Source organism: Talpa europaea (genome assembly GCF_964194135.1).
Source record: "Talpa europaea genome assembly, chromosome: 8".
Classification (NCBI taxonomy): Eukaryota; Metazoa; Chordata; class Mammalia; order Eulipotyphla; family Talpidae; genus Talpa; species Talpa europaea.
The window spans coordinates 83,511,036-83,524,822 of NC_140075.1; the positions used below are offsets into that span (position 1 = coordinate 83,511,036).

Below are 13,787 nucleotides of genomic sequence, written 5' to 3' on the forward strand. Positions count from 1 at the left end.
AGGAAAATAATGTATGTATTGGCAATGATCTCATTCAAAGAATAAAAATATGTATGGATAACATTTTAAAAATAGTATTTCAGTAATTCTACTTTTAGATTGGTACAGAAGAAATTTGTATGTTTGTTAACGTTGCATTTACTGCAGCAGAGTTATAAGAGTATGTTGAAGCTTTTCATATTTGCCGTGTGAGCATTTTGTAAAACACAGAACATGATTTGCGATAGTAGTAAAAGACAGCATTTCTTATCACTTATTTTATATCATTTGTTTTCCTCATCCTAAAAAGTTGAATAAAAGCTGTTTAATTCAGTTCTCTTACATATATTCTTGTTTTTTATAACAATACATTTACTATGGCCCTTTAGGTTCTTTAGTAAGTAAACTACTTAACCAAGATAAAGTTGTGCTTAGATCATAAGCTTTTGGACTTTTATTTTAAAACAGTACCCATACTCAGTGTTCATAAGAGCATCTTGTTACATACATGTATAAAACATGGATGTTTATATGTCTATATCTATATATAACTCCTTCCAGAAAGTCTTACTTACTCTTTACTTACTGTGATTGGGCTGTGTGATGGTTAATTAAAATAGTACATGCACATCCATAGCCTTAAGATTTTAAGATTATGATTAAAAGTAATATTTGATAATAAGTATGAATTTGCTTTCTTTATGGGAGATGGTAGTTTCCTTTTGAGAATATTAAGATCTTGATACTCTTCCCAGAAAATTCACACTAATACAGAATTTTGCATGTACTAAAACTAAAACCTAAGGAAATTTATTATTCCATGCTCACCCATGGACTCTATAGGTATTTATGGATATTAAGCAATGAGTTTCTGACATAGGGGATACTGATATCTGAAATGTTAAAGTTAATTACCTATACACAATTTTTTCTTTTATTAATTGCAATTAAATCTTTAGAGAGAGCTTTAAGAAATTACAATAGGAAATCATTGGACAGCAATTGAGATTTTATCATGAAAGTTGCTATTAAAAAAAAATTTCAAATTCGTACACCCTGAAGAATGAACAATATATTACCTGGGTTATTATACAATTATTCAGAATCAAAGCTTTTATACACTATTGTGTTTCTTTTTATGAGCAGTTTGTGTAGTGATAACAAAAACATTACTCATGCTAATACTCAAATTATTAAACAATTCTATTTGGCAATAAAGTTCATAAATATGACAACATAAAATGAAAGATGTTTGTCAGAGGGATGGAGAGCAAATATCCACGTGATTTGTTTTACTCTATTGCAATTTGATGAATCATTTGCCTTTTTACTTTGCTGGTGACACTGAAGAATCAGTTTGGTGTACAGACCTTTTAAGTTTAATGGTGGGTTTTTCCACATCTAAGATTGATTTTCCTCACCTGTTTAAAAACAAAAAGGAAGATATCTCCTATGGCCCAGTGAAACTATCATGTATATAGCCTTTATTAACAATACGGTTTTAATTCTGACTCAACCTTTCAAAAAGATCCTAAAAGTGATGTTTACTAATATATTAAAATAGTAAAAAGAATAAAAGATAACATTATGTACAAGTTACTGATTTATCAGTTCTGTTTCTATTTCTTGACTTTTTCTATTTGTCATTCTTGAGATGTTCTAATTATCATGTTCCCCAGTATTCTTAGAAGTCCACCGTTTCAATTTTCTTAAAATTGATGGGTGTTTTACTTTCTATGTAGCATACATAACATAGTTTTAGGATGAACTCAGTTATCACCCCTTTGGTTATAACCTCACCACAGATTGCATAGGATTCGGAGAAGGGGGAGCGATGTTTTTTATTTCGGACGCCAGCTTTTGCTGGCTAGGATATTTTGTCCTTTCACACGAAGAGGTCTGCCCGCTGTCGGAAAGGGCTGGGGCTGTCCTACAGTCACTCCCTCCCTCCTGCCGCAGCCCCGCCCCCTCCACGCGGAGCGCGCTCCGGCCGCTGCGCCCTCGAGGCCCCGCCCCTCGCGTCTGCGCCTTCGCGAAGGGGCGGGGCGGCGGCGCGCTGACACCTGGCGGCTGCGGAGGGCGGGCCGAGGGCGAGCGTGTGCTGGGATTGGCTGGGGCGGCGCGGGGGGTGGGCTGGAAGGCGGGGCGACGGTTGTAGCGCTCGTGCTAGAGCCGGAGCCTGGGCGGCCTGAGGGGCGCGGAGATCGGGGGGAGGAAGACGGCGGCAGCATGGCGGCCGGGTACGAGCCGCCCAACCCTCCTCTTCCCCGCTGTCGCCGCCGCCGTCGCCGGAGTCGCTGGGACCTTTCCGTCTGCGTGTGTTAGCTGGGAGCCGGCCGCCCGCCCGTCAGTTCTCCGGCCCACCTGCCCGTCTTCCTTTCACCGCCACTGCCAGCCTGAGGGTCGGGCCGACCGGTAGCTCCCTCCCCACCCACCGGCGCGCGGGCAGGGACCATGGAGGACATGAAGCTGGAGTTCCCGTCGCTCCCACAGTGCAAAGAAGACGCCGAGGTGAGTCTGGTGACTGCCACGCACAGGCCTTCCCCGTGGCTCTTCGGCCGAGGGGCGACCCCAGGCCCCAGCCTCGAAACCTCCGGCTCCACAGCACCCGGTTCCCTTCCGACGGCGCCCCGGAACCTCCGGGCGCAGCCTGGGGCTCGGGGACGGGCTGCCCCGACCCCGACGAAGCTCCTCTTCCCGGTCGGGAGACCCCGGCGGAGGGGCTGGGTCTGGGCTCCAATTTAAAGAATGAGATGAGCAAAAACACTCCTTCACTCTCTAAGCTCGGCATCGAGGATTTACTTGGAGTAAAGTTCCTCTTTTATTGCCAAAACAATACGAAGGTAATGTTTTCACTATCGATTTGAGGAGTAGCCTTAGTGTCATCCATTCACTTGTGGGACTCGAAGCCCCACATGTGGAATAGACTCAAGGCCTGAACTTGAAAGTGCGCCTTCGAAAAGTTTCCCAAAGTAGTTTGTTGGTTTTGTTTGGGTTTTTTTGGGTGCCAGACTATAACCAACCGAATAAAATGTCATAAGGCTAACTCATTTGAATCGGGAAACTTCAATCAGAAGTCTTGTTCTTTGGAGGGAAAGAAATAACCGAGAATAAAGTTCTTTACATTTTGGTCTCCTGATTTCTAATTAGGGCTCTTTTTACTCCACCATGCTTAGTTCTTGCCTGACGTTGTATAGAGGGTGGTCTTCCCCTCCCCACACACACACCATTTATTACTAGTTTAAAATACTTTATGGTATCGTAGACTATTAAATTAGAATTTTTTGAGGGCCAAATTACTAACAGGACAAGGATACACAGGCTTTAGTAGGATCAAGAAAGAAATCTAGAATTTCTAGTTTTAAATATCTTGCAAAATTGGAAAATAAAGCTCTATTTTTAAGATACCATTCAATTTAAACCAGATATATTGCATATCATTTTAATTTGGAGGGATGTTTTGCTGGTGGTCGTGAACTTTGAGACTTTTATGTTTTAAAAGTACACTATTAAATAGGAAAAAAGAAAGTAGAATTTATTTATTTTTTTTTTAAAGATTTATTTATTTATTTATTTATACAAGCACTGGGTACAGTCAGAAGCGCGGGAGGGTGAGAGAATTCACCAGAGCCAGAGCAGGGAGCAGAGCAGGCAGAAGGACCGAAGTACACTGCTGAGGGGAGCAGCGGGCGGCAGGAGAGGTCTGCGCGCCATGTGGGACCCTCCTCCGGTGGCCGGGGAGCAGCCGGGGATTGAACCGGCGCTGCAGAGGCTGCGGGCAGCTTCGCAACCCAGCGCTCAACCGCTGCACCACCGGGGAGGCCCAAGAAAGTAGAATTTAGATGTAAAATGAATTTACAGTTTTCTCTTTGTTTACTGTGGAATAATGTGAATGAGGAGAATGCTTTACAGCCTCAAAATGATTCCATAAATCCCACAACAGAAGCAACCTTAGATAAAATGTAGAGCTTTCCACTTCTTAGGTAAAGGAATTGTAACTTACAGAGAATAAGTGATATGCCATGGTAACAAGTAGCACAGGACATAGTGAGGACCTTGGTCTTCTGAATCTTAGTTCATTCTTCTTTAATAGAGTATAGTTCTACCGTGCTCTCTTCTTAACAGTTCCAGTTTACAATGCTTGCTAACTTTGTGTTTATTCTTTTATTGTTTATAATATCCTTGCAAAAAGGGTAGAAGCTTAATTTCTTTAGCTTTCTTTCCTGTGTAGTACAAAGCCTAGTAGATGATGATGTCAGTACTATATACTGAAAACCAATTCATTCAATATTTCATAACTTGGAATGTTTCTTCTCTTGGTTTCAAGTGACAAAATCTAGCTTAGACTGCTTTAAGCAAAAAAAAAAAGTAGTAACCCAGAAACATGTAGATACAACTGGTTTCAGGAACTTGACCAAATAATATTATAATGCATTAGAATCTCCTTTGTGTTTCTCCTCACTACTTTCTGTCAGGCTTTTGTATCCTAATGGAGTTTGGCCATCAGCTGTTCTGGGGTCTCACTCTTACAGAGTCTGAACTTTGAAGAATGAAAGCACCTTTCTCCAAGTTTTAGTGTTTAAAATCTAGAGAAATCTACCACATCAGGTCATGTGCTGGTCCTTTGGATCAGTCATTATTACCAGGAGGGGGTAAATACACTGAAGGGTCCATTCTAGGTCATAAACTCACTTATTTGACTGGAGAGTGAAGTTTATCATTGGTAGTCCTCACACCAAAACCATATGAGAAATTTCACAAAAGATGAAAGGTGCTTTTTGTGCTGATAAAACTATGAATAACCATTAAATAGGGCACAGTTAATGACAGACAGACAGAGAAAACAGTGTTGATTTTCTCATTTCCATTGAGATATGTAAAGTGTTACGTTTTCTTACAAATTGGCGTGTCCAGACAGCAGTTTCTTCCATATAAAAAACTATACATGAAAAGTAAATTATAATCCAAATCTTTCTTTCGTAAAGGTAGACTTTGTAGAGTGCTATTAATGAATGCTCTTATTGATGTAATTGAGCTATGCTAGCTTGATGATTCTATCACCTCTGTTAAATAGTCCCAAGTTTCTTGAAATACTGGCCAGGGCATTCTGTATCAGAAAGTGCTGGCAAAGATTTAGCAGGATTCAGATCAGTCTGCATAGATTGCTGCTGCCTTGTTTAAAACTTTGCCAGGATTTCCCATTGTTTTAAGGATGACATTCAGACCTGTACTATCGTCTACATGGTCCTTTGTGATCTGGCATCTGCCTGCCAGTTAAACTAACCCATTACAGCTACTTTTCCCCTTGCTCTCTTCTCTGTATGCCCTCATCATATTCATTTCTCATCATTTCTCAGCTCTTGAATGCTTTCATTTACCCCTATCTAAGAACCTTTACCTTTGCTTTTTTTCCCACCCATTGCTGTCAGCACTCTTTTTGCCCTCAATTAACTACTGGCTCTCAGCTTAGAGCTCACTTTAGGCATCGTTTCTTAAGGAGAAGCTTTCCCTAGTTTTGCCAGTTCTTCCTGCCCCCTTTCTGCTGCCAAGACTAATTCAATCCCCCAGGTTTATAAGCTTCTGTAGCATTTGACTCTTTTTTACCTATATCTATGTAACAGTGGTCAATACTTAACAATTTTGGTCTATTTTCCTTGATAGTTTCATAAGGGATCTTGGTCAACAATGAATTGCTAAAGCTCACCACTGTTTCTTTCACCTAGTACAATGGAATATACCATCAGCTTAACAAATGTTTATTAAATTAATGGAAAAGAATCTTGATTGCTTTGATATTTGAGTCTTGTGGCAAGATGACAGTGGTTTTGTAGATATTAGGAAGGGAAAAAAACTTACAGTACTAATTTTTAAATGAATTAGTTGCATGGTTAGGACACTTTGTTTTATAATTCAGTGATTAATATTTCATTTTCTTTTCAAATAAAAACAAATATAATTTATTTCAATTTTGGTTAGACTCTGTTCTGATTTAATTGGCTTGAGATGGAGCCAGATATTCCTAATGGCAGCCACATTTTAGAATGAGTGATTTAAAAGCCTCTTTTTTTTTTTTTTTTAAAGATTTATTTACGCATACAAGAACTGGGGTATAGGCCAAAGGTGCTTGGAGGGGACGGGGTGAGAGGATTCACCAGAGACAGAGTGGGGAGTAGAACAGGCAGGTTGACTGAAATACACTGCTGAGGGGAGCAGTGGGCCAATCAGGAGAGGTCTGCTACGCCATGTGGGTCAGCTCCCTGGCAGGGAATTGAACACGTGCTGCAGTAGCTGTGAACTGCTTCATAGTGCTGATGTTGAACCTCTGGTACCACTAGGGAGACCCCTGATTTAGAAGCCTCTTATTTGAATGTCCTTCTGTCTCTTTTTGTCCCCAACCTTCTCATTTTTTTTTTATCTGAATGAAACTCTCCTTGGCTCCTTTGTTTTAAGCAAAGCTTGAGCTAGGGGTGGGAACTATTGGAAATGGCTTACTCCAGAGAGTACTACCTTTTTTTTTTTGGAGAAGAGGAATTGTAATGCAGATTTTTTTATTTTGTGAAATGTCCCAACTTAGATAATGTTTTCTGATGATTTTTTAATCCAAACTGCTTTCCTCACCTATGTAAAATTTGTAAATCTATGTTGGTATTTCTAAAAGGTAAGGTTTCAACCCACCTGATATATCTGATAAGGATTGTTTTTATTTTATGTAATAATTACAGACTATGTCCTTTGGTGCACTGGTTGATCTTTGACCATTTTTATAACATACTTTCTATCTCCTGGGTATAATTTATAGATTTGTAACTTTGCATTTGTATGAGAATGAAGAGACCCTGAACGATGTTTTAATATGTGTTACCTCCTCTTATCAATGATTGAAGGATTTTCACTTGTGAATTAATTTCTGTAAGAAGCATGGCATGTTTCACAATTAGGAGTATTTTGGCTTAGCTGACTTCATTTGATTTGTAAAACATAGTCAAATGGCTTGACTTATCATCAAAGTTTGGGAAATTGAGTCTGCTTATTAACTATAGTATTAACTCAAAATAGATCATTAGCAATTAGAGTGGGAGTCTGCCTCATTAATACTATCATCTCGAAAGTGATGGATTTTAAGAGCAACATGGCAGAACTGAGATGAAGATTGAGTATGATACAGGCAAAAGTTGGTTATTACAGACATGTTCAGATAGATGGATTTATTTATCCATACAAGAGCTGGGCTGCAGGCCAGTGGTGTGGGGGATAAGCAGATTCATCAGAGACAGAGTGGGGAGCAGAACAGGCAGATTGACCAAAATAGACTGCGTAGGGGAACAGTGGGCAAGACAGAAGAGGTCCACTGCATGCACCATGTGAGTCATCTCCCTGGTCAGGGATGGAACTCCTCCTGCAGTGGCTGTGGATAGCTTCATAGTGCTGAGACTTAACCCCTCGTGCCACCAGGGAGACCCCCAGCATGAATGATTTTAAAACTTGACCTAGTATGCTAAACGCATTAACAGGATTGGTAGGTCGTGTTGGGCTAAAGATTTGTTCTTAAGGTAGGACTCAGGGCTAGGGCCAAAAAGAAGGTTGATCCTTGAGATCAGTATCTGCTGCTACACCAGGAATAGTGCCAAATTAAAAATTCTGTAAGATAAAATTTTGAAGGTTTCAAAGGATCTATGCCTGATGCATCATTACTTTTGATGTTGGGAGTACTATGACTAAAATAACTGCCTCTAACCTAAGGCAATTGAAAACTTTTCAGTATGAAAAGATTAGAATGTATTAAGTTAAAAATGCAAGTAAACATTCAATTTGTACAATTAATGATTACATTTCTACCTCTATTGGCTTGGAAATTAATATACCGTATTTCTTGTCTATTAATCCCCATAAACTTACGTGTTGTTTTTTTTTTTTTAACTGAGTCAGTATTTGTTTAAATGTAGCTGTATGTTTTCTATATAGTTCCGTCTTACCTTGAGAGGCTGCTGTATCATGTGATTAAGAGAACGCTACTTAGACTTGAAAATCAAGTTACTTAGACTCTGTGCCTAAAGCAGAAATATAAAATAGAGACAATAACACCTTTTCTTCAAAGAAAATCATTGAGAGTCTGCTGGTAATAAACTCTCTGTGTTCATTTTTATGGAACTGTCTTTTATTTCACTTTGTAGTTGAAAGATGATTTTCTGAGCATATATTCTGATCAACATTTATTTTTATCACTTTGTATTGTTTTTTCTTGTGGGTTCTATTTTTCCAGTTGAGAAGTCATGTTCAGTCTAAGTGTCTTTCCTTTGTATATAATCTGTCTTTTTTTGTCTGAATACTGTCTTTTAATAGAGGTAAAATTTGCAGAGTGTAGTGCATAGATAATAAGTGTGCAATTCAGTGAGTGATAAATGTGTACAAATATCACTATTACTCCTATCAAGGTACAAACCATTCTTATCAACAAGTATTGAGTGCCTACTATGTATGAGGCACCGTCATCAAGCATTGGAAATAGATACAGTAGTGAAGAAAGGGGTGTGTGTGAGTGTGAGTGAGAGAGAGAGATAGCAAGGTCAAATTCATTTTTATTTTTTGACATTCTTGTTGAAAGATTTTTTGAGGGCCTCCCTGGTAGCCTAGTGATTAAGTCTCAGCACTCCCACCGCTACCGCAGGGGACCTAAGTTCTCTCCCTGGCCAGGGAGCTAACCCACATTTGGCACAACAGACCTTTCCTATCTCCTCAGCTGCTCCCCTCAGCAGTGTATTTCAGTCAGTCTGTCAGTCTGCCTGTTTTGCTTCCCTCTCTGCCTCTGGTAAGCCCCCCTCCCCCCCCCCCCCCCCCCCCCGCCGCCCCGCACCTGTGGTCTAAACCCCAGTTCTTCTACGCAAAATAAATAAAACAAAAAATCTGACAATAAAGGAATAATTCTTTAAAAAAAAAAAAAGATTTTTCTTTCTTCATTGAGTTGCCTTCATGTTTTTTCAGGAAAGGTCATTGACTGCATATGTTTAGGTTGTCTGGATTTTATTCTTTTCCATTCTTCTATATACTTTTAGTATGAGAAAAGATAATCTAGTATTTCTCTTTGTGTTTGGTGTGCTATTGTTTTACTGTTTACCTATCAGTTGCCTTCTTCTCCTTTTGTGATTTATTGATTTGCCTATTTCTAAGGTGTGGTGTCTTTAGCCAATTTTAGAAAATTCTAAATAAATATTCTGTAATATTCTTTCTCCTTTATTTTCTCTTCTCCCTTCTAGAACTTAGGTTTTATGGATATCACAACTTTTAATTGTCTTGCATATCTATTAACTGCCAAGTTTTCCAGTTCTGAAGTTAGTCATTTCTTCTATTTTCCAGTTCACAAAATCTCATTTTACCTGTCCTTTTCTTCTGTTTAACCTACCCACTAATTTTTAGTTTCAGTCACGCTTCTTCATTTCTTTTTTCAAGGAATTTTCACATTCCTCTTGGCTTTCTTAAAGTCATTTACTTCATCCTTGGTCATACTTTTGATACTCTCATTTCTGTAATTATATTAAATGTTTTATATTTTTCATTATTGTAATATCTGTATCTTTGTGGGTATGATTCAGTTGTTGCTGATTTTCTTTCATTTTTTTTTCTTTTAATCAGTTTTTTATTGTAACCTATCTATCTGAATTATTTCTGTGGATTTAGGGTATGTTTCTCCAGAAGGAAAATGCATTTGTTTCTTCCACTAACGCCTGAACACTGTCTACCCAGCATCATTTGACATTATTCACTTAGCCTTACAAACATAATAGGATTCTAATGTCAAATGAGTGTAGGTCACATTGTGGTTAGGAAAACCCCAACCCTACCACTAGCACCACTTTCTTCTCAGAACCAAAGTTGGAGATGTGAGGAGGTTTTTATTTTTCTTCCCTAATTTGTCTTGAACTGAAGATAATGCCTATTGTCAGTCCCAGCTTTTTGGTCTTAATCTGACTTCCCACTTTGAACATGTCCTAGACTTTGTCTTATGTCTCATTTGTACAGTGCCATTTAAAATAAGGCCATGGTGAAGAGGTGAGAAAGAAATAATTCCTGTACATTGCTGGTGGAGCTGTAAATTGGTTTAGGAAAGCTTTTGACAGTGTCTAGTAAAGCCAAACATACAGTGATCCACCAGTGACATTGCTTATATATCCAAAAGAAATGAATATATCTGTCCACCAAAGGTCATATAAAAGAATTTTCATAGCACCTTTATTCATAATTGCCCAAACCTGGAAGCTACTTAAGTCTCCACCAACAGGTAAATGAGTAAATTATGGAATATCCATATACTAGTATACTGCACAGCAGGCATTAAGTTGAGTGAGAGAAGTCAGACATAAAATAATACTGCTATATGATTGTATTCATATGTATTTCAAGAACGGGCAGAATTTAATCTGTAGTGGAAAATGTCAGTAGTTACCTCAGAAATTGGGGACATTAGACTGAGAAGAGGAATGCGGGAAATTTCTGGGATCACAGAAATCTTGAGTGGCAGTTATCTAGGTGTATACGTTTGTAAAAATTCATCAAGCTCTGCATTGAGAGTTGGGCATTTTTAACATCTCATCCTTTGTCCTTTTACATCTTTGTTTAAAAAGAACAGAAAGAAATATAAGACCTGGAAAAGAACAACAGATCCTCTTAGGAAACTGCTCAGTGCACAGTAATCTTTCTGGGTTTGTGCTTTCTCTGTGTGTGTGTGTGACTGTCTGTCTGTCTGTCGGTCGGTCTGTCTCTGAGGATTCACTCAGGATTCCCTTACTTTCTTGTTAGTTCAACTATGTATTTAAAGATATTTTTAAAAATACATTTTAAATATTATTACTTGATAAGATTTCTCAGGGCTTGTAGCCTATTTCTACGACATTAGAGAGGCCAATTTTTAAAATGAAAAGCAAAAAATGCTTTCTCTTTATTGAAAAAAAAAGAAAGGGCCTCCCCTGGTGGCGCAGCTGTTCAGCACTGGGCCACGAAGCTGCCCGCAGCCTCTGCAGCACCGGTTCAGTCCCCGGCCTCCAGCGAGGGTCCCACATGGCATGACAGACCTCTCCTGCCGTGCCCGCTGCTCCCCTCAGCAAGGTATTTCGTCAGTCTGCCTGTTCTGTTCCCCACTCTGGCTCTGGTGAATTCTCTCACCCTCCCGCGCTTCTGACTATACCCAGTGCTTATATAAATAAATAAATAAATAAATAAATCTTTAAAAAAACAAAAAAACCAAAAAAAACTGATGATTACCACTGCAGGAATAGTATTGTTTTCTTTTTCCATTATAGATGAGTACAATTTTATCTTATGTGCTAATAATACTTTCCTGACTTGGGAAATCTAGGTGAAGGGTAAAGGGAATTCTTGGTATTAGTTTTGCAACATTTCAATAATCCTAGCTTTATCATTATTATTGTAGCATCATTTTTAACTTTATGAACCTAATTACTATTTATAAATCTGAGTTTTAAGTAGCCAAGTTAGAAACTTTTGCAATCTGTTTACAAACTAGGACTATCCATACTATATTTTTGATTCTTTCCATCAATTTACCTATGACTGCTTTGTTCTTTTCATAACTTTTAAAATATGTTCTCTCCTTTGTCATCGCCATTTTGCATTATTTTCCAACTTCTTTTTTCTTGATCTTCATTACAAAGACAGAATGAACTCTATCATTTAATGAGATACATCTTTTAAAGGGAATTGAACTAAACAGAAAATTAAACCCCAGTAAAATATGAAAAAGACTAAGGAAAGTCCAGCAGTTTAGATTAGGGATGGCAAGTACTTAATCCATACCATTCTTCTTTCATCCACTGTGATTGTTACTTTTCAAAGCACCCTTTGCATCCCAAGTCTTGTCAGGTGTTTTGGTTTTCCATTGCCAATTGATCAGTGTTATCTATTTGATATCTGATTTAGAGGATTAGTTTATGGGAGAAACTTCTGAAATATCTGCTGCTAATGAGATAACCTATCCATTGTATGACATAACATTATCTTAATTTTGGAAGTTCAGTTATTTAAAGAACATCTTTTTTTTTTTTATTTTAAAGATTTATTTATTTATTCATACAAGCACTGAGTCCAGTCAGAAGCATGGGAGGGTGAGAGAATTCGCCAGAGCTGGGAGCAGAACAGGCAGAGGGATCGAAGTACACTGCTGAGGGGAGCAGCGGGTGGCAGGAGAGGTCTGCACACCATGTGGGACCCTCCTCCAGTGGCCGGGGAGCAGCTGGGGATCGAACCAGCACTGCAGAGGCTATGGGCAGCTTAGCCACCCAGCGCTCAACCTCTGTGCCACCAGGGGAGGCCCCTTAAAGAACGTCTTAATCATGTTTCTTGCCACTTACATTTTCAGGCGTTTGTGAAGTCAATTGAATCTGCTATACTTACAAAATATTCTTAAAATACTTATTTTTTAAAAAATTCACCATTTGTATGTCTCATCTGTAACCTTTATTTGGGTGATATTTTTCATAATTTTGTATTTCCCTTCCATTTTTAAGGAATGGACCTATCCTATGAGACGAGAGATGCAGGTATGGTAATCTTTTTGTTTATTCAAACCAACCCATATTATCATCATTATTAAATAACATAACCCAATTTCACAAAGGGTTTGAGACCTGTTGACTCATGATTAGGAGAGTCATCTCTTGGTAGTTAAAATATTAACATCTTTAAAGTTAACTGTGGATATTAAAAAGAGAGGAAATGAATTGTTCCTTTCTTCCTTAGATTAGAAACAAATATGAGCATGGTAACATATGTATGTACTTAATGAGTCACTTTGTTTTTCCTCATCCAAAAAAATCATATATAATATTTGTATTCCCTTTGGAAAGCATCTTGCTTTCCATGCTTGTCTTGCTCATATAAGTGTAGGAGAGTTAACTGTAAAGCAAATCACTCTTTCCAATAATTGTTCATCTCTGTCTTTTCCATTATCAAGTTCCATAATTAAGTCCTTGAAAAATTGAATTGAATACTCCTACTATGAAATAAATTTAAGTGATAGCTGACCCTCACAGTAGTTAACTTTTCTTTTGTATTTCATTAACAGACAACTCTGTTAGTCCTAGGCTAGATCACTATCTCCCATTCCTGGAAATCCCTTCACTTTTAAAAATCTCCTTCCTTTCTCTTTTTAGTACCTCTGAAGCATTTTATTTGGTGCTATGGGGGAATGCAAAAATGAATAAAATGTAATTTGTGCCCATGAGAAACTGGTAGCAGAAATCAGACCCGTGTGTGATTAATTATTCTGTCCTATAGAACTGAACACAAAATTACACTATATTAGTATCTAGTTTATCATAACCTGGCTGAAAGAGCTTTATATTGAATTGACATAGAATTAATTTTAATTCAGCAGTCAAAAATTTTAATTCAGCAGTATATACAAATGTTGATTTAACTTGTATAAACTGTTCAAACTCTGTCAAAAGGCAAATATTTTCATATTGATCTTTTTTAAACTTTGTAATAATTCTTCATTTCTACTATTAACTATAGGTAATCTGTGCTGTTTGTTATGTCTCATACTGCTGTTGATTTGGCTGAGATTTTTTTGTAATTTCAAAGGGATAATTTTCTTTATGCCTGTTTTATTTTTAAGCTATGGCAGAAAATAGATGTAAAATTAGAAACTTGTTACTATGCTATTAATATGTGTACTAATTTTACCCAAACTGCTAATAAAAAGTACTATGGAAGTTAAAATACCTGATTTTTCAGAACTGTACTTAAACTTTGAATGTTTTATTTTATTTGATGTCTAAAGCATGTTTGCATTTCTT

At 37.9% G+C, this 13,787-nt stretch overlaps 1 protein-coding gene across 1 annotated transcript in view; it reads left to right on the forward strand.

Annotated features, from left to right (window-relative positions):
* Positions 1-2,433: 2,433 nt before the first annotated feature.
* The window catches only part of STYX (serine/threonine/tyrosine interacting protein), a gene marked incomplete at its 5' end in the record, with an annotated part of 29,699 nt that continues 18,345 nt past the window's right edge, over positions 2,434-13,787 (forward strand). Inside the window, 2 exons of the mRNA XM_084240037.1 lie at positions 2,434-2,490; positions 12,495-12,527. Of these exons, the coding sequence (XP_084096163.1) occupies positions 2,434-2,490; positions 12,495-12,527 (90 nt within the window). The remainder of the gene's footprint in view (positions 2,491-12,494; positions 12,528-13,787) is intronic.